The sequence below is a fragment of the Pieris rapae genome, chromosome 5, assembly GCF_905147795.1.
Source record: "Pieris rapae chromosome 5, ilPieRapa1.1, whole genome shotgun sequence".
Classification (NCBI taxonomy): domain Eukaryota; kingdom Metazoa; phylum Arthropoda; class Insecta; order Lepidoptera; family Pieridae; genus Pieris; species Pieris rapae.
In genome coordinates this window covers 9,366,276-9,393,515 of record NC_059513.1, presented here as the reverse complement: position 1 = coordinate 9,393,515, position 27,240 = coordinate 9,366,276, and the positions used below count along the sequence as shown (strand labels likewise).

General features: G+C 33.2%; 2 protein-coding genes and 1 long non-coding RNA gene across 3 annotated transcripts; all 3 read right to left on the bottom strand.

Annotated features, from left to right (window-relative positions):
• Window positions 1-1,153: 1,153 nt before the first annotated feature.
• On the bottom strand, window positions 1,154-3,082 carry LOC123689198 (ras-interacting protein RIP3-like). Its single transcript, XM_045628327.1, has 4 exons — window positions 3,058-3,082; window positions 1,955-3,001; window positions 1,280-1,602; window positions 1,154-1,183 (listed from the first exon to the last, which is right to left on the bottom strand). Exons 1-4 carry the CDS (start codon window positions 3,080-3,082, stop codon window positions 1,154-1,156), a joined length of 1,425 nt encoding a protein of 474 aa, XP_045484283.1.
• Window positions 3,083-3,168: 86 nt separating this feature from the next.
• Window positions 3,169-9,353, bottom strand: LOC123689213. Its single transcript, XM_045628434.1, has 8 exons — window positions 9,274-9,353; window positions 8,443-8,539; window positions 7,662-7,866; window positions 6,466-6,550; window positions 6,046-6,201; window positions 5,415-5,529; window positions 3,758-3,822; window positions 3,169-3,337 (listed from the first exon to the last, which is right to left on the bottom strand). The coding sequence occupies exons 2-8, from the start codon at window positions 8,495-8,497 to the stop codon at window positions 3,281-3,283; spliced, it is 738 nt and encodes a 245-aa protein (XP_045484390.1). The 5' UTR covers window positions 8,498-8,539; window positions 9,274-9,353; the 3' UTR covers window positions 3,169-3,280.
• Window positions 9,354-16,607: 7,254 nt separating this feature from the next.
• Window positions 16,608-17,094, bottom strand: LOC123689214. The gene is made up of 2 exons (XR_006750240.1): window positions 17,053-17,094; window positions 16,608-16,756 (listed from the first exon to the last, which is right to left on the bottom strand). It is a non-coding gene; the product is annotated as an uncharacterized LOC123689214 (long non-coding RNA).
• Between the last annotated feature and the right edge of the window lie 10,146 nt (window positions 17,095-27,240).

The window sequence follows — 27,240 nt, the reverse complement described above, 5'->3', positions numbered from 1 at the left end:
AGGCCACGGCCACCCGCAGGATAACGATACCGCGTACGCGTCCTCGCACGCTTCCGCCGCCATTACGTGCCCAATGTTCAAGCTATATATTTTTTTAATCGCTAAAGTGTGCGAACGACACAAAGTTCGGTTTCTAACTGAGCGAGGACGTAGATTCGTTTATGGATAAAGTAACTTGAGTTGAACTAATGAGGTGATTGAGTTCAAAGGCGTCATGGGAGCCGGCGGGTGGCACCACTTACCCCGCGGGATACTAGGAGCGAGGGGTAAAGTACATTACCACAACTCGCACGAAGAAATCTTAGGCTCTAAGTTATAAAACAATAATGCTTCTACATTAGTAGAGGTCAATTCAATTTACATCGGGACAAATTGAATAAGACTTAAATGTAAGGAAAGTGTCAGCGTTCGATTGATTGCCGTCTATTTATTACCCTTTTATCACCGCTGGTAATAGTTATTGACGTTAAATGTATTTTATTAGATCGGAAGTTGATTGCTTAATTATTTTGCGATATTAGAATAACATTGCTTAATTATTCTCAAAATACACCGATATTGTTTTTAAGGCTTGATTGAATCTTAAATATAAAATATTGTAGAGAAACTTAAACTACTACGACTATAAACGTCGCTACGATTTCATTTGTCATAGTTTCTGGCACGAACATGGTATTGATTTGTTTACGCGTCAGTAATAAGAATTTACGTTGTTTTATATACAATCATTATCAGAATGGTTAGGATAGATAGTAATAGAATATACATATAATATTAAAATACATTTACTGTACCGATATATTTGTCTTTATTTTACACGTACCATTTTAAGACAAGGTTATATCCCTAGGAGGCTGATAGAGAAACAGCTTTTCCATTTAACACAACCGCAATTCAGCCTAGAATCGTTATTTCACAGCAGGGTACAAAAACCACTTGTTTCGTTAAATAATAATCTAAAAGTATTTATAATAAGTGCAGTTTTTTAAATTCGTGGGTAAAAAAATCATCCTACTAAAAAAATCAAATTTAAATTAAAATATGTCCGTGACATATGTAGAATTAAATAAGTTACAATATCTTACCTTGCTTCCATTAGTTCATCACCGACGTCCTCACACATACTAATTCTCCATTTCAATAAATAAAAACCTTAAACAAAATCTGTAGAAACAGGTATGTTCTAAAAATCGTACATCACAAAAATATATATTTAATAAACTAACGATCTGAAACAATAAGTATCTGTTTCTACAGACAGATAAATAAAAGTACTTACATTTAGCTGCATCACGATCTTGTTGTATGCACGGTGCCACCTCTGCTTCGGCGTTAACTTGGGCTGTTCGGGCTCAAATTCCAACTCTTCCTTCCTCTCCTCTTCAGGGAATTCTTCTTGATACTGCTCTTGTTCCTGAAATTGTTCTTGCTCTTCGAACTTCTCATCTCTGTATTCATCGTCTTGAAACTGTTCATCGTCTTGGAATTCGCCGCCTTGATCGAATGACTCCTGCCTTTCGTGGAAAGTATTTTCATCAGGTACCTCGTGATATGTTGTTCTTTCATCTTGGAATGTCACTTTAGATTTGTCTGTTATTGTTTCTGTAATTAAAGAAAAATATGTAGCGATTGCAATTAGGTAGATTAATTATTCAATGTCAAACTCCAAATATGTATGTCCCAATAATATATGAAAAAAATATTGTAGCATTTTATAAATTTGAAATTAAATTAAGTTTAGTTTTAAAATACATGTTTTCGTTTAAAATTCTATATTGATATTTTCATACTGATATAAACTCGCCGGGCTTTCCAATACCGACGAAAATATAACAATATTTCAGCAAATTAGTGAAATACGTACAAAACCTAGGATTAACGTTTTCACAGCTATGTTGAAATAGCAATGATTTGAACGTATTTTTATAGTAAAAGAAAATGTAAAGTATCTAACCTTCTAGTGAAGTGTGAATAGAGAGCTTTTCTTCTTGATGCGACACGAAAGAACTTTGTGAAGTTTTTCGATCAAGTACTGATGGCGTTTGACTGTGATAGCTATCTACAGATGGCTTTCTTGTAATAGAACCGGTTCTAGGGGGTGATGTTGTCTTTTTTATACTAGGAGCCGTTTCTTCAACTTTTCGTTCTTCAGGAACATCTTCAAGAATCGAATCGTGGGGAAAATCTTCATCATGATACCTATCCAAAGAGGTCCTTTCGCGGTCTACTTGATCTAATTCAGTCTTTTGGTACTCTTCATCGTAGGCACTTTCATCAAAACTTGAAGTGAAATCATCCGGAGCATCAGGTAACGTTCGAGTTCTACCTACTGATGGTCTTTGTATAGACTCTTGCCTTCGCAAAGATGGAGTTCGAGGTAGCGTTGGTGCTGTTGTGGTTGCACTTGTTACAGATGTTTCTGTTGCTTGTGAAACTTTTGTTGTGTCTGTAACCGACGCTGTTGTAACAACCATTGTAGGAGGTACACTAGATGTAAACTGATTAATTTGCGTTGTAGTTACTGTGACAGCGGTAGGTGGCTGTTGAGTAACAGCTGGAGTAGCAACAGCTGCAGCGGCTGCACCGAAAAAGCTTCCTAACTTTTTAGCTCCACCAGCCATAAACGAACCTAGCGTTGCAGCTCCAGTCATGACTGATGCTTGTATTTGCTGCGCTGGTTGCTTTTGCTGCTGTTGCTGCTGTATTTGCTGTTGTTGTTGTTGAATCTGTTGCTGTTGTTGACGTAGCTGTTCTTCGTTTTGCTGTTGTTGTTTTTCAAACTGATGTTGAGCTGCAATCTGTTGCTGCTGTTGTCGGTCATATTGTTGTTGCTGTTCCAACTGCTGGTCTTGTTTATATTGTTGTTGTAGATCTTGCTGATATTGATTAGATTGCTGATGTTGATTATACTGTTGATCATGATATTGATCCTGTTTCTGATAATTATCTTGCTCTTGTTGATAGCTTTGATGTTCATACTGCAAACTTGTTTTGCGCTCATCTTTATATTCGTTATATTGGTCATGATAAGCTAAATCAGTTTTTTGTTCTTCATACCTGTTTTCATGCCGTTGGTACTCATTCTGAGTATTAGGATATTGACTTTGATTTTGGTGAAATTGATTTTGCTCATCAAATTTTTGATATTGCGTTTCATTGTACTGTGTTTCGTATGACAAGTTCGTATCATACACCGATTGTTTTGTAGTAACAAGTCGTTCTATTTGTGAATACGACTTCGAAGGCGCTGTAGTAGATATGTATTTACTGTCTTCTCCTGTCACTGTATAAGAAAACTGTGAACTTGTTTCATTCTCACCCCATGTAGATTTTTGTGCTGGAATATCAGAAAAACACCTTGTAATAGAAAACGCTAACGAATTATATAAAGTGGCCAAATGAGCCGTCATACTAAGCTTACGTCCAATAAATTACTAATAAGGACAGCTGAATTCAGATTTGTCAAGGTCATGAAACGGAAGCTTTTATCTTTCAATGAGTTCGCGTTCATTGCCACAGATAATTAATTTTCCTATAAATATAATTTTATAACTAAACCTCGTGTGTGACTAACATGTGATGCTTACTGTGTTACATATTAAATAGAAATTTATTTTCATTTCTTTAAAATATACCATTATAAGGGTTTAATCATAATATTATACAAACAAAATTAAACCAGGACACCGATAATTATTTTATATTCGTTTTAACCCTCAATGGAGATTTCGATGTTATGTTTAGGAATAATAAATACCTGTTGTAGCCGAAGGTGTTGCGTGGGGAGTTTCATTAAAGAAAGGTTGCATTCCATCTTCATCACTAAAAAAGTAAACATAATATATATATAAAAACTTGTCTATATAACAGATTTCAACCAATTATATTTTTATCCAACCGCCTTTGTAACAAACTAATGCCCAAAACCAATAACCTATCCGCATCCATTCTTGACCATCTGAGATAGACATTTTAATACAAATATAAATAAAAGTGGCAATAATCAATCGACGGATTGTAATCGCCATATGTCTATACAAGCTTGACATGGTAGGTCGGATCAGTGTATGTCGATAGAACTTTGTATGAAAATGACAGTTCAACTGTACCTATATCCAATCTTAAGATTTTAACTTAAACCAGTTTTTAAAATAATTAAAAAGATATTTGATATGTTGTATAAATTTTAATATTATTTGTACGGTTTTATTTACTTTATTTTATTGATTATCGAATATGAGTGTTAAGAGCGAAGAGTTGCATTCTCTCCGTCGCTAAAAATAGATTGTCTTCGTAGGGTTTAGTTTAGTTTAGTTTTTTTAGTTATATAGTAGGTGATAGATCGACTGTCACGGTCTGATCTCATATTGTTTTCAATCTGTTTTAGTTTTGCCCCAAACCAATAATTGTGGATTAATTATTGGGTTCGGGCGTATGTCTGCATTAAAGTCAGTAAAAAAATGAACCTTCATTTTCATGTCTATGCCATTCTTAGGTCACCGCAGTTTACTAGTTAACTTACGTGTTTTATCCTGATGACAAAGTTCCATTGCCCTTAAAAACATTCCCTCTTTCGTTTTAAGAAAAATTATCAATTAAACGGAAACGCAGCTGTCACATACGACGTTAAAAGGTTATGGAACTACAAATTCCATAAAGAGCAGTGTTGGTAAAGTGGCGTCAGCGTACGACTCATACCTAACGTGACCAGACGTTCCGGGACTGTCCCTTTTTCCAATTACGAGTCCTGGTGTCCCCGGAATTAACTGTAGGACGCAAACGGGACTACCGTTTTTAAAAACCGTGCAATAATTTAGGCAACAGAATATCAAAAAACGTGCAGAGAGATTCTTATTTGAAATCGTCACCAGCTATATTAAAACAAATTTGTTCTTCGGTACCTATACATTGATATTCGTTACTTTTAAGCCAAGCTCGCAGTGCAGAATAACGTTTTGACATAAAAGTCGACAGCATGTGTAAATACGAATGGATGATCTACTTGCCTTTTCGAACAAATCTAATTATCAGAAATCTGAGTACCAGAAAGGTGCTTCTGTGTTTTTATTTATTTTATTTTTTATTTATTAACACTTCGTTGCATTATATAAAAGGAAAATATTAAACATAATTTAATGAAAAGCAACTGGCGGCCTTATCGCTTTAGAACGATTTCTTCCAGACAACCACTGTGAGTAAAGGAAAAAACCAATGTGAGTATATTACATAAGGTAGGCAAGAAGTGTAGTGACAATCTAATTCAAGATCGATCTTACGTCAGTTAGTAGTTAGTACGCAAGTTAGGGATATGACGTGGAAGGGATGTTTATACAGCAGAAATTTAAAGGAATATAGAGAAGGAGCTAAGATGCTTAAGCTGCTTTTTAATGTAATTAATGGAATAATAAAATTACCTTGTTGTATACGTATTATCCTGATATTGTTCAATGGCAGTGTCTTGATATTTTTGGTACCCAAATGTCTCATAGCCGTAACTGACATCGGGTACCTTTGGTATTCTCTCAGTTTCTGAAACAATGTGAAATTATTATTTTATCTTGATAGTAAGTACCGCACTTTTTCATAGTCTCGTAATTAGGGGACAATAACATGTGATTGCGATAAATTTCCGTTTTAATTATTTTAATGTCGCCAAATTACTCGCCTCTTTTTTTTTTATTGATAGTCTCGTCTTTATACTTACTCGCTAACTATACATATATATTATAAGGTCGGTGTCTAAATTTAAGCATCCAATATAAACTAATATAAACCGTTGCTTTCAATTATATATAAGCGTACTTGACGCGTACGCGAAAGTAAAATTATATAGCTCCACTATATCCCTCGTTATTTTTCAATTTAAATAACTCTTGTACTTAGTTTGTACGACGAGATATAAAGCGAGTTGTATAAATTAATTATTTTACGGATTTCAATGGATTAATTAACTTTTTTATCCATCAAGACGAACCGACTTATTAAAATGTTTTATAAATTATGATATATAAATTATTATCAGTATAATATTAGTATTAAGTATACCTTGCTTGTAAGGCACATTAGTATAGGTGGGCGGCACAGGCTTCTGGCGGTGCGCGGGCGGCCGGGGCAGGCGCCGCCCTCGCCGCCCCCAACCTGATTCGCTGCCCGGCGGAACAGGAAGCGCTCGACCACGCTTTGGTGTCGATGATGGCGTTGCTATTAATACAACATACATTAATATTACTAGCTATAATTTTATTTTAAATTTATGAAACTAATCTAGATAATATGAATTTACCATAAAGACATAAATAATCTTAAAATCAAGCTATTTACATATTATTCAATATACTCTTGAAAGTTTTATTAGGTTTTTGTCATATCCGGCATAGCACAAAGCTCTTGTTTGTCAATATGTATTAAAAAATTGGTTTAGAGTATGTACATGTGTATGTATTTACCTGTCTTAGTAGTATTTACCTGGTAAACTTGCCGCAGTCCTTCGCGGCCGTGGTCTGTACGGCGCCATTTCATTGTAGTCTGAATATCGAGATGATGGTGGCAACTGCAATAAATGAAATAAAATAGATTTCTTTGCTCTTCCTCATATGTTGTAATTAAATTATTTTTTACAGTATTAAAATACGATTGTAATTTACGATTTTGCATGGATTAAATTTAGTCTCAAAGTGAGGTAAAATTTAAAGAATGGCTATAAACAGACGTAAAATCAATTTTATAAATGACACAAGATTAATAAGAACAACTATATAAACTATATAATATAAGCCATATAAATATAACTCTCATTGAGAGTGTCCATGGGCGGCGGTATCACTTAACAACAGGTGAGCCTCCTGCCCGTTTGCCCCCGGTTCTATAAAAAAAATAAAATAAAGTCAACTCGTTTGATAGTTCTATAGGTATGGTTTCTGGGTCAACGGCATGTTTAAATTCTATAAATTAACTAGCAGACTCGGCCAAACGTTGCTGTGGCTAAGGTTGTTGTTATTACATGGTAGTAAACTATTCAAGGGAAACGGTAGGAGAACTTATGTGAACTTTAACACAGCGCCATCTGTTAGAATTGTATTAAATAAAAAACAAATAATTTGCAATAAAATAAAATTGGGACTATAATTAAAGATCTAAGCTATCTTATCTCTTAAGTTGGACCAGACAGCTCACGGCGTGTAATTTAATTTAAAATCGGTTAAGTAGTTTAGGAGTCGATCGCGGACAAACATCGCGACAGGAGATTTATATATAAATTAATATTGTTTATAATGCAGGTCTCACAAAATAATTAAATAGTATTTATTATGTACATTAAAATTAATGCTGAAATAAGTTCAGAAAAATCCTGCATTTTTAGCATCTGCGCGTACACAGGCACTTTCTGCTTCAACGACTTTAACGTGATCTCTTCAAACGACTTAATATTTTAATAACAAATAAAAAATTGTATTTATTATTAAGAATATATATGTTATAGTGCGGGTTACAGGTTATTACCCGAAAGGGTTGTAACTCTGTGATTTGAGAATAACACTTAACAGGGCAAGATAAATTAAACCGTCTAAATATCAAACTATATCTGCGGGGTCAAAATATTCTTACAGTAGCACCTATGTAGCACCTATGATTCTCGAATTTAATGGCAAAAACGTTCAAACCTGTTTTGGAGGCATCTGCGGTAACTGTACAACGGAGGAGCGACGTTTGTTGATGAAATTTTCATACTCGATAGGATTAAGTCCACACTCGTCGTAAAAGAATCGCTGATCCCACATTCCCATCGGTGGTTCAAATGGGTATGGATAACACGGTGCGTCAAAATACTCTTCATAGCTTGGCTGGTGTGAGAGATGTGGATGGTCCCTGTACAGTGAAACAATAAGATAATCATATCAAAAAATTATTGCTATCAATTTAAATAATAAACGTTTTGAAGGAATGGCTTTGTTCCATATGAAAATTCAAGCTATTTTAATTTAATAAAGTGTAATATTGAAGAGTTTGAAGGGTTTGATTTTAATGATTTACGTTCACACAATAAAACATTATTGTTCTTTTCTGATGCTAAGAAATCTAAATTTCGTAATAAGCAATACCTTTTTTGTATTAAATTTCTAAAAATATATGTACTATATTTCTTGAAATAACACTTTGTTTATTAATAGAGTTTTTCATAATATGGTCAAATTAGTAAAATAATTAAACGTTAAAAGTACCATTTGTATTTTAGAAATACACGATTACATTATATAGTTAATACTTTCAAACGTTGCAAAAGATCTTGGTATTATACCATGTTTGAATATTATGTTATACAAAGACAAATTAAGGTTTAAACTGATGCAAGCGTTATTAAATAAAATAAAATTATATATTTTTATTTGCTTTACATATAAACTAACACAGGTGGCATACCATAATGTGACCTAGGCAACATACCTAATAAGTGTAGGCGGTGGGAAAGGGTCATATCCAAAACCCATTCCATCGTCATACAGTGTATTTTGCCTCTCCAAACTAGGCCTCCTTTGGTCCTCTGAAAAGAAACACGAATTATAAAAAGGGGTCTTTTAAATACTTTCCCGCCTTCTCAATAATTAGCGTAGAGTACTGGGAAATTAAACCAGGTCCAAAATTTGATTCCCGAGTAGGAAATAGTTCAAGAGTAATGAGCAGTGATAAGGTTCCGCCGTTGAATATTCTAGTCATAGATAGACAGTAAGGATTGTGTTAGATATTAATAATATTGAATTATTTATTTATTTTAAAATTAATACTTTCTCACGACGAAAACAATATGATTTATGACATCATCTAATAAAAATAATTGCAGGTCCCTTCTAGAAAAGTTGTTCCTTGTTCCTGCCTACCTGATACGTAGTCGTTCTTTGTTTCATGTTGCTCACATCAACACTAACCATGCAAAAAACTAACTTTTGTTTCGCGCAGCCCGAACATACAACGACCAATATTAATGCATGGAGTTTAAATCTATCGCGGATGGTATGATATGGTAAAAATGATATTAAGAATATCCATAGCGTACCCCATATACACACCGTCACGTACTTACCTTCACTTTTACACCATCACACAACACAGTCAAATTTGGTACCACTTAGTAAATGTATTGAATAATTTTTGTTTGGGTTTTTTCTTTTGTTACTTTTTGAACCTTTTTGTAGTTAAATGTATTATGTATTCTATCTCTTTACAGTGTATCTGTTTGATGTTATATATAATTTACGAAGTAAATAATGCACAAAGTACCTGCTGATTGCCAGTCAGCAGCTGTTCGCCACGATATCGCAGATTCGACGCTCGCTTGTGCGTGTAGCTGTGACCACGTGTCTATCCTGGAAATATAAGTATGTTAATGTTATTAAATATATATATTGAACAACATACCGGTAATCTTGACTAAAATTAAATGTCCAGGCTGAATTCTATTAGAAGGACTTATCTATACTAATATTATAAAGAGGAAAGGTTTGATTTTTTGTTTGTTTGTTTGTTTGTATGAATTGAATAGGCTCCGAAACTACTTGGCAGATTTGAAAAATTCTTTCACTGTTGGAAAGCTACAACATTCTTGAGTGACATAGGCTATATTTCATTTTCAAAAAAAATAGGCATCCTTACTAAAATTACGATAACGTAATCCAAGGTGTGAAAAAAATATCAAAAAACTACCTTACATCGCGTGCGCTGCGAAAACTATTGATGATAGAACAAAATCAGTGTCATCAGTCAACATCAGTGATGTGTCCGTTAAACACTTCACAATAATTTCGTACACACTACAATTGCACAAACACCGCACGCGCACGCTAGGCGTCAGCCGCGACGCGGCGGGCGCGCGCTCCTCGTAAAAAATATTAATAAAACTAGGTCAAATATTTCCTACTTTATTTAAGTTTAATTCGTTAATTTCACATTATTCTTAGAGTTCAAAAATTAATAAAATATTGCAATTTTCATCGTGGTACTAGTCAAAGTAGATCGGTACTCGACGGAATTGAGAATTTCCTCGTATAGCATATTATAATAGGGGAATTTGGAGATGGTATCGGTGGGAATCGCTGATGGATCATTCAGCATTGCCTAGAAAAAAGCCAAATAAAACAACTGCTGTGTTATGTACTGAAACACCAATGTAAGCTGATCCCCCTATATCTACTTCCTTGGCCACTTAATAACCAATTTATATGAATATATAAAATTTAAAGACACTTAACATTTAAAATATATTACCTATTTGTTCTAGGCTGACTATTATAATACAATGGGTCGGTATCGCCATGCAAATGATACTCTTCACGCTCGTATGAATTTTCTCTGGATGCTTCCAAAGATCTCTGAAATTACATAAATAATATTTTATTAATTATACAGAGGTCAATTTTTTTTAATTATTTTTAATATGACTATGTAGGTTAAGTAAATTGTAAATACTGTTTATTGTTATGAATATTATTAGAAAAAGTTTGTTCTAAATTTATATATTTGCAGCATTTAATCGTTTCTTTTCTAAGATTCTAAAAACCAAATTTGTAAATAATACCAAACAAAAACTTTCTATGAACTTAATTTTGTCCTAAGTACACTAACGATTACCATCGCCGAGATTGAAAATGGTTATACCTACAGTTTATACGTATATAGTAGAAATGATTCTTTATTAACCAGACGATAGTTGGTACATTATTCCAATATACGGAATTATAAATGACGCGCAAGAGCGACATCGGTCACAGTACAATAGCAGATTATCGCTAATAAGTAACTTCTTTCAGGCAGGCCACTGTTTATTAATGTTCTCAATAAAGCTGTTTCTTAATATATATTTTTTTATTTATTGAGAAAGATTTACAGCTTATTACTAACTTACTAAATATAGTGTTCAATTTACGCCATTAATAAATCTTGATATATATTCAAGTACTAATAATATTAACTGGATAGGAACAATAAATGATTTTATTCAACAATATAAATATATATCAAAGAAACTAATAAAACAAGTAACAATTGGTTAAGTAACACTTAACAGCTCTATCTCTTTTTACTTTTTATTCCAGTGCGGATCTCAGATGTCATAGCTCTCCAATATGCTGGGATTGTGACGACATTCTGGTAATAAGTATCTCACACTAAGGGCCTGTTTCACAATGTCCGGATAAGTTCCAAATAAGCTATTTGTTACTTATTGGTATAATAAATAATATTTTTGCGTTTCACGACGGTTAGATAGCGCTATACGTCATGAAATTCGAAGTATCTTATTTGGAACTTTTATCTTTCGAATAATTTATGTGTTGCATAGCTATTTGGCACTTTATCCATACATTGTGAAACAGGCCCTAAATGTATGACAGCCATTCCGCTCTGATACATTTGTTTTAAGAGTTTTGCAGAGATTTTAGGTTGAGCGTGCGACTTTCGTGCCTGTAGTCATAGCTTCCACTACCAATGGACCTTGTTTCTATGTACAGATTCAACATTCACTCGAATCGTGAAAGAAAATCAAAAAGTCGACAGCGTGTGTCACAGGCTAATTTCCTACTTGCCTATTAGATTGATAAATGATCATGATACAGACCTCTAACTCTCAGACCTAAAACTGTTGCACTACTTTTAGTTTTTCTTTTAAGAATTTTTAAAAAAATATAATTAACCTGTGGCGTATGCATCTGATGGGCAGCGTTTCTGAACTGTGACGCGCTGCAGTTGGGATGCTGCCCGACTGGAAAGTTGAGGTCAGATGTGTAGTCAGAATCCTCTGAGTAACCCGCTGGAAGCACAAAGAAACTAGCAATTATTATATTCCAAAATAGCCTTAAAAAGAACATAAGGCACTAAGACTAAATCGGTTACGTCAAAGAAAGGTTCTTTGATGTTATATGTTCTTTTAAAATATTAATATTTTTCAGTTCTGTGGGATAAATACAATTTTTAATACATAAATCACTTATATAAATCTTTTACGGGATGATCTTGTTTAAAAGTAAAATCGCGACTTTAGATATTAAATATTTTATTAAATGTACAAGATATAATTATCAGTTATGTTCGTTGTAATATAATATATTAAATCAACCAAAAAAAATAAAAAATACGAACTCAATAAATTCCCCAGTTCCTTCACGTCAATAAATTCTCTACTGAGTTCAATTTTAACCACTGAAGAGCAGACTGCTACTACAAACTTCATTGAACAAGAAATAAAAGGTCAAACTTAGAGATAATGGCGAAAGCTTGTATCTATAAGACCTTATGTAACTTCAAGAGAAATAGACCTCAGTGTATCCAATAATTCATTTATATCATGTAAATAATTTATAAACATATGTCATAATGATTGATATCAAATTTTGGTACATATTTATCATTTTATTAGTCTCGTCAACACATTTGATGTATATCAAATAAATACTATTTTGTTTGATTCAATCAGTAAAGTTGTCACCACTAATAGCGTTTAACTGATTTGACTTTATCAGCCTTACCACTGTAATACAATTTACATTAAATTTAAAACTGTTAGTAAACAGACAAATTATATTTTTATTAATTTATTCATAGAAACCAAAAACAAAAATCAATTTACACAATATAGAACCAAAATGGCGGTCCGTACAAACATAATGGTTATAAGTAGGTTTACATAAATCAAAAATAATAATTAGATACCAAAAATTACAAATGATAACATCAGAACCTAAGAGTCAAGTGTTGACAGAATGCCTGTCCTATAATTATGGCAATGGGCGGGCCGAATAAAAAACTAGATCGTCCAGACGTTATTTTTTTTATTAATTACCATCCGACTATTTATGTTAAACTTCTAGTTCTAGCTATTCTTGTATCTGTAATGATTTCGTTACTGTTGAACAAAACACATTAACCGTTTAAAAGATTCTCATAATAGTGTTATTAAATACTCTTACAATTAATTGGCGATTTAATGGAAGAATGCAGAGTTTTCTGTGCAAATATTTATTGTTCATATATTGCATCAATTTAAATACCTTACACCAATATTAAAACGGCAGCGTTTTTTTTATTAAAGAGGGGGCAAACGGCCAGGAGGCTCACCTGTTAAGTGATACCACCGACCATGGACACTCTCAATGCCAGAGGGCTCGTGAGTTGCCGGCCTTCTAAGAATTGGTACGCTCTTTTCTTGAAGGACCCTAAATCAAATTGGTTAGAAATTATTATTCATATCGACGATACTTACAATGTGCAACGTACTGAAGTTGCCTTCGAGCTTGCTCAGCGCGCTCTGCATCAAGAGCACCATTGAGCAAGTCCAGTTTGCGTTGCAGATCAGCCCCGCCAGTGCCTTCCGCGTCTGAAACCATTCGATGGAATTAAATTAACGCTGGAATGATGCAAATTTCTATGGACTCAAATGGCTCGGCTCCTCCGCTGATCGACCGCAGATCTTATCAGGACTGAGGGGATTAAGAGAGAGACACCGATGCTGTTTGACCTTAGTCGAAAGGACTTAAATAATAAATGATTATTTTTACAATGTACACTTGCAAACATTAAAGGTTTCTTTAGAACAGCAAACACAAAGCATTTATTTGAAACACACGTATAATATTTACAATATGCTTATATAACAGTTAAAAATCATAGAAAGCAAAAATTATCCTTTGTTCAAAAACGTTTGGTCTTTTAAATGCTGGGTCTGAAAGTGTACTTTAAATGCTGGCTGCATTACCTCTTTATATTGCAAGATTTATTTAAGCGAGAAGAGCACCATATTTATTTATATTCACAAAAGAATGTGAACGAACAAGACAAACGGGCATCAAACTCTCGCTTCAGATCCTATTAAGTAATATTTCAGTGAACATCAACTGTGGTACATAATTTATAGTCCAGGATCCATCGCCCATTTTTGCACTTGATTACTATCAAGCTAATTTTCCGTGAGTAGCTTTATTTTGATGAGACGCCCAATAATTTCCTATACGAAACTCTCGATTGTGGTAGCTAACAGACCTCTGTTGCTACCTAGCAAGGATAAAATATGTTGATTTGATGATTCTCAAATATTTATGACTAACTGAATTTTTTTTTGTTAAATCTCAATACAATTATCAAAATTATTCGAAAAAATATTTGTCCTACAAAATCTATGGTTTGATCAAAGAGTCCCCTCTTTCCGACATGTATCGATAACGAGGTCATCATAAATGATTACTAACCAGCTGATTTTTTTTTTACTTAGTTAATATTCATGTAATTTAACAGGCATATTGTCCTACAAATTGCGCGATACGTTATCCTGGTCCTACGCTCAAAAGTAGTAGTACAGATCCTTGATGTAAAAATAATTACTATCAAGCTGAATCTTTGTGAATAGCTTTCGTTTCGATGAGTCGCCCAACAATTTCCTATGCGAAAATTCTTAATTATGGTAGCTAACAGAGGTAGCAATGATAAAATATATTGATTTGATGATTCTCATATATTTATTACTAACTGATTTTTTTTTGTTAAATCTCAAGACAATTATCTAAATTATTCGAAAAAATATTTGTCCTACAAAATCTATGGTTTGATCAAAGAGTCCCCTCTTTCCGACATGTATCGATAACGAGGTCATCATAAATGATTACTAACCAGCTGATTTTTTTTTCTTACTTAGTTAATATTCATGTAATTTAACAGACATATTGTCCTACAAATTGCGCGGTACGTTATCCTGGTCTAATAAAGCTACTCACGGAAAATTAGCTTGATAGTAATCAAGTGCAAATATGGGCGATGGATCCTGGACTATTAGAATACCTATTCATAAGCAAGCTTTAAATAGCTTGTGTTTTTTTCTCTATCACTCTCGTACAAATAAAGCATAAAGATTGTAGCCGTATTCGTTTTGTATAACACTTTTACTTAGGGCAATAGCGCACTAGCGGCCAGCAAGGTACATTATTACGAAATCGCCATGAACTACGCGTACCTAGCCGAACACGGCCAGAAGCCACGTTGACCCTCGACTGCCAACGATCCGCGGCCACTGATATCAAATTGAACTGTAGATAAACACCAGTGTGTGCGTACCAGCCGTGGACACCGTGATGTATTTTATTAACAGTTCTTCTTACAACGACTTGCTCATAAATAACTAATGATCTAGACATCATGTTGCTTGAGGTGAAATATGTATGCAATAATGCGTTTCGGTTTTGGCCGCGGTGCTTGGTCGCGCGACCAGGCCGGTAGTGAGTTATTGCCCTTAATAAACATTAAATAAGATTTGACTTGAACATAATATGGAAAAGATGTGTTGTTACTAACATAATTGGTGGTCAATTGTGTTAGATTGAGTTTATCCAACAAAATTGTATTGTCGGTTTTCCCTATATTCTATAAAAAATATTTCCGTCTATAACTTTACCTTGCTTTATAAGATCAATTACTAATACCGCCACTCTTATTACGTATTGTAAGTACTCAACGTAGTGTTAAATTCTAAATTACAAAGTAATGACTACAGTTATGTATACAAATGTTGTGGATTACGTTTATGTATCATGTTACCACGACATAATTTGCGTGTATTAGCGTGACAATACAGTATTAAAAATGTGTAACCTTAATAATGCTTTATAAGTGTATTAATAACTCAATGAAAACGGCTCATATAAATCTGATTGTAAAAATGTACTTTATTATAATTCCAATTTTCCTCTCAAACGTTTTTCTATGTCTCAAAACGTCTGGGATGGATCATTTGATAGCGATAGCGTCAATCACACTATCTTGAGCTTCAGAAAATTATTTATCGCTAACTATTTCCCGAGTGTCAAAAACATCACAAGTCGCTCTAACGGTCGTGTCCCACTGTGTCATTGTTGTGTAAAATTTGTGTGATGCATTGAGTAGTATAATGGCGCTTCTAAACGGGCCATGTTTTGCTGCAATTGATGGCTGCAACACATGGCCCGGCAACATTGCAAACAATGTCAGCCACACTATGCAATGTTGCAGTAATGTCCCGGCCATATAGCCAAACATGTTTTGTGTAGCCACTTATGGCCGATATGGCCCCGATGGGTTGCCGAACGATCGCTAGGCTATCGAATTCAACTGCAATATTGCACAGCCAGTTCTATTGTTGTTTCAGTCACTCTCTTTGTTATGGCATAGTGTATCCTTTTCTACGCGACATGAAGTTTGCTATGAGTGAAGTGTGCCTGTTGCTATATTCTGTGTTTTGCGATCAGCTGGATTTTGACAACTACGTAAAAATGGTTACTGGTCTAACAAGACAATTACTGATTTTATTGAAGAAATACATTTGCACCCCGAGTTGTGGGATATAAAAACCGGCTCATAAAAATATGGAAATTCTAAAAAAGATGCATGGAATGAAATCGCTGAAAAGTTTGGCATAACAAGTAACGAGGCTTACAAAAAATTCAGAAGCCTAAGAACTTACGCAAATAATGAGGAGAAAAAGAAGGAAAGTGGTAGTGCTGTAAAACAGTAAAACAGTAAAGTGGTTTGCTTAAGATGCGATATCGTTTCTCTTTACTCAAAATACCACGAATATAGGATTACATAGTGAAAATGAAAACTTCTAACGTAAGTATCTTTAATAAAATATTTTAGTCATTATAAATGTACATATCTCTGTATTACGTATGTATCATATCGATTGATAAATTGAACTTCTTCCCTCGAAATCTTTTGCAACTTGTTTCCATTCTGTTACTCCTGACGGCATCTGAAAGGCTTAAAGATATACTAAAAATTTTATTTATGCATTCACAGGCGACTGAAACTACATACTGACATCAGTGCTGACCCACGTGAAGTCGTAGAATCAGAAACAACCGACACTTTGGAAGCCGTCGATACTACTCCAAAACCACGTACTAAAAGGCTCAAATTATTATACGCGATGCTGGCGAAAATAAAAACGAATATGCTGCTACTAGATACCTATTGTTATTAAATTTAAAAAGTACATAATAGTTACTACCTATGCGTAACATATTTAATAAACCTATGTTAACTTACCTTGATGTATTATTTTAATCCTTCTATAATAGCTGTACACACCCCTTGTATAAAAGTTGAAATCTAACACTCGGAACAGGTACATAAAACTTTTAAATGAATCTCCTGTTGCCAAAAACCGTAGAGTTATCGCAAATCTCGTGATGGCGATGAAACAGGTATTGCTGTTCTCATGTTTGTATCATTTCTTTTTATTTTTGGTCCAATTTTGTTTAAGAGAAAGTCAAAGTCGCCTTTTGAAATTCTAGCCAAGTTCTTGAATAATTTATTATCAAGGCTTATTACTGCTAGACTCAAATTGTCTACAGTTTCACGCCTATTTAAATAAGGTCGAATCCTTAATCTCTTCTTTTTCTGTTCTTTTAAAATTAATATAAGCTGCTGCGACAAGTGTGATTTCATCAGCCATTGTTGCCGGTATGTGTGGCCCGTTTAGGAGTCTGCATCATGGGCCATACTATTGCTGACATATTGCAACACATGGCCCGGCCATAGATTGCTCGGCCATCATCTGCATTAAAACATTTTTGTGATGGCCGGACAATTAATTGCCAATAGTGCAGCCATCAATTGCAGAAAAACATGGCCCGTTTAGAAGCCCCATAAATCAAAAATTAGGTCCTATATGAAATTGGCTTTTATCGTACTGGCCATTTTGATTTCAAATATCTCCTCTTTCGTCTGGAATTCCAAATACAATTTTTTACAGCTATTTACCCGTCTTTTTAAAAAACCATGATTCTTTTCATTTTCCTTTTTCAAGTTTTATTTCTTGTGTCACATAATGCCAGCTATATACAGAATAGTAGCCTATATGTGAGTATCATATAATATATCGGGTATAAACAGGATTAAGTTTTTATTATTATTATATTTAATATTACTACATGACCTCCGTTTGAGTGAAGGCCTTTTTAAATATTTCTATTTATCTCTCATCTACTATTTTCCAATCTTTCCCGGTTATGTCTTTTATTTAACTATCCCAAGTTTCTGATGGGCATCCCTCCTTTTTTGATCCCACTGGGGCCATCCAAGTAAGGGTATTTTGACCCACCTGTCATCACAACAAACGCGGGCAATGTGACCCACCCATTTCCACTAACTTTTTTGAGTGTTTTACGACATTATTTTGTAAGGCTGTGTATTACACTATGTTTTACTTTATTATCAACCGAGGAATAGTGCTACGGCTAGTTATATAATATAAATACGTAATTTATGTCATTTAACATTTTATTACACAATCTGTATAACATGGAATGGTTGTAGTGATGAAGTGTACCTTCTAAGGCATAGCTTGTTGTTATTGAGAATTACAAGCCTACGGCGGATCCATGCCCATCACATCAACGCCTCGAGGCGCATTTCATTAAAGACTAACTATATTTAGAAACTTATAGGACAGCTTTTAAGCACATTAGCTCTACGTCCTATAGCTGTTGGCATATAGTTAAAATACTTTTCACCCTAAGTGAAGATTTATTTTATTATAAAATCTAAAGTAAATGTATCATTTTTTGCTTACAAAGTTGTTAGTGGACTAGATTTCGTAGACTAGTTCTTATTGTATTGAAAGTATATTTGAATATTGTTCACGTTATAAAAATAAAATTGTTAATTATAATCGCGTATAACAATGTAAAATGGCGTGCCTATAAAAATAATTATTCTAAAAACAGCCCGTATTAGATCACAACACCCGATTAATTCATTTTAATATAAAATAATGTCGGCACGCAACTAAAATACAAGTTTTAAATATCTAACGCTCATTGCTATTTATAAACATTACTCAGTGGCCAGTTTGTATACAAATTCTTAAGAATTTAAATAAAATTATACGGTATTAATACATCTCTACCCCTTTTCTTTACTGTAGCCTGTAAGGTTTCTTTTATTTGTAATACAACAAAAAATATGACTTTCATTACCACGAAAAAATAATATTCAGAAATCGTCGCAAGAAAACACAAAACTATGAAACTTTTGGGTAACTTTAAGTAAATTATATTTTTCTCTTTTCATCACACTGAAAACACCAATAGACAGAAAGAGACCAAAGATAATTATGTTTAAAGAGTGCTAGTATTATTTGATTTAGTTTTTGTGACTAGGGGGGACTTCCATATAGATAATTAAAGAACGTATTACGCTAAATTATGCAAATCGTTCAAATTAAAAACGTAACGATTCTAACAAGCATAAAAGTCCAATTATAAGCATAAATGCAGTAACCTTGTTTTAAAACTATGGTTTGAGTCACGTAAAATACGACCTTATGTAAAAATAGGCTTTGATGGAAGAGGGAATTGCATAATTATACATACTTTTAAAGTACGTCATTAAAATCATTCAATAATGTCAACGAATTGTTAATTTAATGATCAATTATTGTGAAAAATTAAAACACCTTAATTCTTTTATATTTAATTAAAATAATGAAAATTTTTAACGATAGACTAGACTAGATAAGCCTTCTTCTTCTTATTCTCCATAATAATAAGTATTAATTAATATGTAGGCTATATGGCAAACGTGACCAATTTATAAAAACATTTTATGCATGTTCACATCAAAAATCAAGAAGAAGCAACTCGTTCTATATTCAATAGAATAATTCCTATAATTTGATAAATAAATCATATCACATCACAAACTTAATTGGTTTCTAATGCCCGAGACGAAAATAGATTTCGTGGAAGAAATTGGGTCACAGGAAAGTTACAGGTCGAAGATGCGGGTTAATGGGGTCTTACAGTATACAAGTTCTATATTTAATCCTAAAAATTCCCATAATTTCTGGTTTTGAATTCGGAAAAACTTTACAATTCTTCAGAAATTATTTCATTCCAGTATAGTTGCTTGTATTAAAAGATATAATTAAGAATCGGCTTCGGTTACGTTCGATAATTTATTTTGTTGTATGTGTTACATACGAATTTACCTGTTAATGATCATATACTTTTTTAAACACCGCAATACATCTTTAGGTTTACGTATATGTTTACGTACATGATATTTTGTCAACCTCATAGGCAAGTAGGTGAGCTTTTTAGTTTGGGTCTAAGGTTAACCGGCTCCCTCAAAATGTTTTCTTTCGTTATTTGAGCCAATGTTAAATGCGCACATAGAAAGAAAGTCTATTAGTGTCTGCCGGGGATAGAACCTACAATCTCAGGGATAAGAGTCGCACGATGAAGCCACTAGGCCAACACTGCTATTTTAACACATCAATCAGTATTAAAACTCTATATGTATAGCCTTTAAAAATAAGAAAATATTTACAAGTTTTAGATTAAAAATATCACCTGACATAATATGAACATTATGTAATAACTTGAATAATAATATAAAATTTTAGACATTATTTTTTAAGGTTAGTTTTTGATTTTTGTTTATATGAATTAATGTTAGCTGTAAGATTACTTTATATACGTTAAGTACATAAGTTATATTAATTTAAGTATCAGTGTTATATAATATACATAACTGTTAATTAAGATATGTGTTTTATATGCTGTAGCCCGTTATTCATTTTACTTAGCGAGGAGATACACATTAATTAAATTAATATATGTGAAAAAGTCCTAACTACGATTCCGAACAGAAACGACAACCTCAATTAATTTTAACAAAGTAAGAGTAATGTTAATAACTCTCTAGGGACACATTCTTTATACTGGGCATCACATGTATCGTTTAACCAAAACATATTCCAGTATTAAATTATTGCCTTAAACCAATTAGCTGAAATTTTGAAACTAAACCAAAATATTTTTCTTTTTAGTTTAAGAGTCACGATCGAGTCTACTTCAAACTATTTTAATCTCAACTTCTACACTATTCTAAGTTTTATTGGTATTCCAGTCTGTTATCAGCTTCTTTAATGAGATTTCTTGATTTTTAATTAATTCCGAACACAACCTCTTGAGCCTGTGCATCAACAACATAATTGATAAGTACAGATGGTACAGACAAATAATTTGTGTGACCCTATTAAAAGTGACTATAAAAGTAATCTTTTTGAGTAAGCACTATTATTATAAGTATTATTTATTTAATTACAAGTATATTATGATCAGAAAGATTGTGACAAAAGAAAGAAAGAAAGGAAGGCAAATAACAAGATGGGAGGATGATATTAGGAAGATAGCTGGAACAACATGGCAAAGAAAAGCCGCAGATAGACATAGATGGGAAAGCCTAGGGGAGGCCTATGCCAAAAGGCAAACTGATACCGATGTCGAAAATTAAAATAAATCTAATGTGTATTTATATGATGTTAATCAGTAATAAAGGCTATTTTGATTATGATATTATGATCGCTTTATTGATTATAATTATTATACATTTATTAATGCAGACAATCTAATCCATATGGTCATTATTGTGTTACATAATTGTGTATTAGATACAATAAATAAAATTATAAAATTAAAAAATAAATATATACGACAGATCACCACACAAATAAAATAAAAATTAACCAAGCACGTATGCAAGTTCTTTAGAAGTATGTAAAAATATAATTATTAATTATATAGTACATTTCCATAATATATTTTGTTAAAAAGAAGGTTTTTTGTTAAAATTAAACAATATAAAATATTAACGAGACGATATGCTCGTATATTTAGGACGTAGATATAGACGATGTCAAACAATGGCTATGTTGTATACAAAAATAGGCTGTATGTTACTACAGGGATTTTAGTAAAAATATGACAGGTGTAACACACTATACCTACTCTACTAATATATATTTAGCTCACAGATAACATGATCATTTTCAAATACACTTTATTGGCTAATAACATATTCCTGAAACCAAGCAAGATCGATTACAGAACGTGGTCTTCCAAACATGAAGGGGATTTGATTTATGGTATGCATGCGTGACAATTTTCATCACGTTTCAGTTATTAAAGTATGATTATACTAAGATGGACGTTTAGTATGTCAACATTTCTTGTATCATTGACTATTTCTCTTCTAATTTTGTATATATGTTATTTATAATAAATTATAATCCTAAAATTAACTTTTAATTTGCTATTTATGTAAAATTTTGGTTTAGTATTGTATAAACCTAGTGTGATTCATTGGGACGGACCTCTCGCTACCGAGCGTTGTTGCAGTGATGCTAGGTAGCCAAGAGGTAGCTTTCTTCTGTGAGCGCGTTCTGCTGCAGAAGGAGGCTGCCGAGGGTCAGTGGGAGGTGCGTGGTGATGGCCGGAGGGGTTGTGCTCGGTGGCGGCGGGGCGGGGGCGCGGGGACTAGAAGCGGAAGCCGAGCTGAGCTGAGCCCGTATGCAGACATTGGCCTGAGTCCCCTAGATTGAATGCCTAGTGCGACCCCCGGGGAATTCAATGTGGTGCCAGACGTCATTCATTCAGAATAGATGAGACTGGTACTGCAGGCGATATGGAGGGTTCAGGAGGAATTTTTAATGGGTCGGGTTTCTCCCCTCTGATTAGCGGAGGGATAAGAGTTAACCATCCCCACAGTCCCCGCGATAGCGACTGCATACGCTCGCGGGCCTGCATTTGTGCATTTTAACCTCCTTTATAAAAAGGGCAGTTAGATAACGGCTCCGCTTTTCTAGGAAATCATAGCTTAAGTCATAGGTAAAGTTTATAATCACAGGTATAATTCGGTATATGTTCTTTGCTTCGTGTATTAAACTCATATAAAAGTTATAAAATCATTTTTACGCCTTAATAAAAGAAGCGATTTTATTTCTAACGAAACGAGGGATATTAAGGGACCTTTACGACTTTCGGAATTATCCTTTATGTATCATATCTATGTATATACAAGTAATTTTGTCACAGAAATCATTCGTCGAAGAACAAAATAATAAATGTTTTACCATCTTCGTAGTTGGTACGAAGCGTATAACGTAAGATGGTTGCGATTTCCGGTAATAAATATTTTTAACAAATAAACTGATCCTCTACCAAATATCATAACGTGGCGGCTTGTTTTATTAAAAATGAGCAAAAGTGAGAAAATAAAAATATTATTTATTCATTTTTAGTTAAAGCGTGTTGTTGGCTTATAAGGGCTTTATTTATATAGTATTATGTAAATGCCACTTTTATATGTATACAACAGTAAACAAGTCGCAAGTCAAAGGCGTAAATCAAGCAACTTTCCACATTTTTTTTAATTGACAAGTTTTGAGTCATTCAGACTGTTTAAACTGAAGCAAATCAATCCCAAGGATGACGCTCATTTAAAAAATCTTTAGTTATTTTACGTTAACGAGGGTTTTGAATTTATTCGGTGATAATTCTCTAATTTCGCTTGGTAAAAACCAATACAATTCTCATATAAGGTTGGTGGCTTACTATTGAGGAGTAAAGATAAAAAAATAAATACTGCCACGAAGCTTTTAAAATCTATCGGACTATCCTTCGATACAATTATTGATACTTCGCTAAACACACTCAAATCCTTTCGTACGCCTGTTCATTTCGAGATTCAAAACACGCTTATTCCTAAATAGCACAAGCTTCAAAACACCAATATAACCCGCAAGTGGAAATGATCCCTATCAACAGCGCATAAATATCACAATAGCTTGATCATTAATTCACATAAAACGATTTGATTTCAACTTAAGTAAATCCATTTAAATCCCTTCAACCAATTGATCACGATTGGTTGGATATAGGATAGCAAATTAAGTTCAAAAACGAGATACTTAGTTACATTATACTTTCATTAGTTAAAAATTTACAGCCTCATAAAAGCTTATATAAACTAAACTTGTAGGATTTATAAGAACATACTTTAGGTATTTAATATTATAGGAACAAGTAATCAAATTCACTTTAATAGTACTAATAGTAATGCTTAGCCTGGGTTTTGTTCGTATATGACCATATTGGTACAGTTGTCAAATATTTCAGTGCCTTAGAGGCCTGCCACCGTTTATTTATAGTTGCTGGCAAGCTGCACCAGTTATATAAAGTACTCTTTCTATACACACTAGCACTGTAAGGAATATCATATGAACTATTCGAGAATCGTGATGTTACATGTGATTTCTTAAATCGACATTTAGAGTATATTTAACAGCCTTGCGTATATTTAATGCTTGCCTAAGTGTCCTCAACGAGCATACTGAATGACACCAATTAATTTAATAATTACATCGTTAATTTGTGTACGTACTAACGTTTCATTCGTTCATTTGTGATTAGGGTTATGTTATCTAAAAGGATCCTATTTACAGTAGCATTTAAAGTTGGAAGGTGATTGACTATACATAAATTTCTATTAAATATGTGTATAATTTTTAATATAGTGTTATGATAATAAAGACACTTAAATAATCAAATACGAAAATATAAAAGGTGAAACTAACAATCTACGGATTAGTTTCCTAACGTAGATAATTACACGGTTTCTGCACCAGTACACGTAAGATAACAGACGGAGCCTTACGGATAAGGTCAGAGGTTCAGGGTGGTAGTGTTTTCTCAAAGCATTCAGGCAGGTTCACTACGGTAATTGAGTGTCTGAAGGAGTACGCCATTTTGATAGGAAGCGAGTAATGTACACAAGTGTTGCATAATGTGGTTTGTTAAGGCACGGCTGTGTTTCTAAATATCTAGACATCATCAAGCAGATATCCGAAAAAATATAATCTTATGTATATATGTATACATAGAAATAATAATAATTAAAAAAGGATAAGTGTAAAACTAAAATGAATTTGAAATTTTTGGTCTTTGTGTAACTTTAATGCTGGTAGCATTCAATTGCTATGCGTTACTAATTCATTGAGCGAGAAAAGTACCAATTGTGCGAGCAACGATTATATCTACTAGGGGCCAACTTAAATTTTTATTCAGTCTCTACTTCAAAAAGAACAAAAGGAATGAGTTTTGTTGTTAATTAATTAACTGCCTTACAGAAACGGTAACTTTTGTGCTTCTCCAAGGGTAGATAGATGGGACTAACATATGTGGCATCCCAAACATCACTTAAACTTAGAATAAAAATGTCTATACAGCAATTATTGAAATTGTTGTTTTCCCAAATATCAATGACTTAATAATAATATAACCACCATAATTATACATATATACTGATTGCAACGTTAATTACAAAAGCTATGAATTATATGCTGACGTTATGTGTGCACTAGAACACTGGAAAACTTTTATTGTACGGGCTTTAGAAAGTATAATTAGAACGTAGGGTAACGTGACAGTTCACAAGATGCCCCCATTTCATAGTAAACCATCCAATTATACACAACTAGTTGGGAAAAGCTCCACAATATTCTGTTTTATACGAACACAAGGATACAATTACAGAAAGTTCTACGTTAATGTCTGCAACACGTGCAAGCATCTATAATGAAAAACATATTGTATTTGTTGTTAATTTATGAACACTGATTTAATTAAACATTTCACATATCCTTTTAAACAACACTTAATTTAAAATTACCAAAATTTGATTAATATATAGTGCTTTTAGGATTTCCTAAAAAATGGTATTTTGTAAAACTATCTTTTGAAAGTAGGTTCCTTAGTGCCTTCTGCATAATCTCTACCTCCAGATGACCTCCATTCCATCGGTGAATAATACTCTCATCTCTTTATCATCCTCTTCCTCTTCTTCCTGTTCTACGATACGAATCCAATATTTGCCTAGTTCTCTTAATGTATCTTTTTGTTTTTCAGCTGATTTAAGAACATCATACTTTGTTTCGATTCCTGATTTTTGCAACGCTCCAATGATCATTTAGCGTCGAACTTAACATGCTTCTTCCTATGTCCCGTTGGCTACTTGTGGAATTCAAGAATGCAATAACTGTTTAACTGGCATCAATATAGTTTTATTTTTGATGATCGTAAAAAGTGTAATAAGAGACTTGAAATTAAATCACGCAGACACTAATTATATTATGTTAAAGCTCTTAACACAACTATTTAGTTATTCTGCACTAGTGCGTACAGATAAATAATCTTAATTAAAACTATATTTTATTTTCCTTCTAAATATAAGCTCATTAAATAAATCACACACATTTAAGTTAAGGGTATGATTAAAGAGTTTTAGTTTCACAAAGCATTTATATTTTTTATATGCACTTGCATACATAAGAAAACCCCGACACATTTGTGAAAAGCGTTGCGTAATTTACACTTGAAAAGCGCCCGAAGACTCTTGATGAGCTTAAAATAACTTTTAACGAGATTATATAATTCATTTAACTTGATTTAATTTTCCTATTATTATGTATCGTAATCCGGTTTTAGCGCCAAAGCTTATACACAAAAATATTTTCCTAATTAAATACTGCGGTGGTGTTTTTTTTGTTATAACTTTATGCGTAAAAAGTGCAACAAATCGGTGAATTCTGGAGATAAATAATAATGACTGCTGACAGAAACTATATACATTTATAATTTATGCGTGTAACAAAACTCCTCTTATTTATCATTCTTATGGATGAAAATAAGATTAAAAGTAGAAATAAACCACAGTTACCTTGACTGAGAAGAACGTAGCTACTAGAGTCTAGTAACTAGACAATATGTTAAAAAAATATTTTTCTTTAAATATTTACATAGAGCCCCGCATTAGGGCTGTTTTAATTATGTATTGCTTATTATATATACGCTAACCTTAGCTGAGCAGGTATAGTTAGAACAATTTTATTAATGTTCCTGCGTTTTATTAATATTTTAGTGTAAAAATATGGTTTTTTCTCGAAACTATTTAATCATCTTAAATACAAGATAGTCAACTAAAGACACAAATATAATGAAAAATAAAATATAAGCCGTAAAATTGTCGTTGAAAAGCGATGTAAACATTATGAGAACCTTTATAAATTATTTATTTACCTCTAATCTTAAAGAAACAATTTAAAACGATAATAAGAAAGGGTTTATTTCGTTGAAATATATTAAATGCCTCCATAAACAGATTTCTCAAAGTAATTGCCTGTTATTTCGATGATTCGCTTCATCCCATTTGCGTAACCCCGGGCGACGCTGGGGTAAATTAGGACGACGGTTTATTATCTAGAAAGATTTGAGACGCTGACTTAATTTATTAACCCCTCAGTTAGTGGCAGTTAGTGACACGTATCTGCCACTAACTGAGGGGTTCTAAGGCCTAAGGGGGGCAGACGGCCACCAACAAAACAATGAA

What these genes read in the sequence shown, in the direction of transcription:
- LOC123689198 (XM_045628327.1), bottom strand. Translation starts at nt 3,082, where the DNA reads ATGAGTACCAACGGCATGAAAACAG. An exon ending in TACCAACGGCATGAAAACAG is followed by an intron (nt 3,002 to 3,057) that starts GTATGAAGAACA and finishes ACGAATATAAAG; the next exon opens with ATGAGCGCAAAACAAGTTTG. An exon ending in AGATCGTGATGCAGCTAAAT is followed by an intron (nt 1,184 to 1,279) that starts GTAAGTACTTTT and finishes TACGATTTTTAG; the next exon opens with AACATACCTGTTTCTACAGA.
- LOC123689213 (XM_045628434.1), bottom strand. Translation starts at nt 8,497, where the DNA reads ATGACGATGGAATGGGTTTTGGATATGACCCTTTCCCACCGCCTACAC. An exon ending in GACTGCGGCAAGTTTACCAG is followed by an intron (nt 6,202 to 6,465) that starts GTAAATACTACT and finishes TTGTATTAATAG; the next exon opens with CAACGCCATCATCGACACCA. An exon ending in TAATGTGCCTTACAAGCAAG is followed by an intron (nt 5,530 to 6,045) that starts GTATACTTAATA and finishes ACATTGTTTCAG; the next exon opens with AAACTGAGAGAATACCAAAG.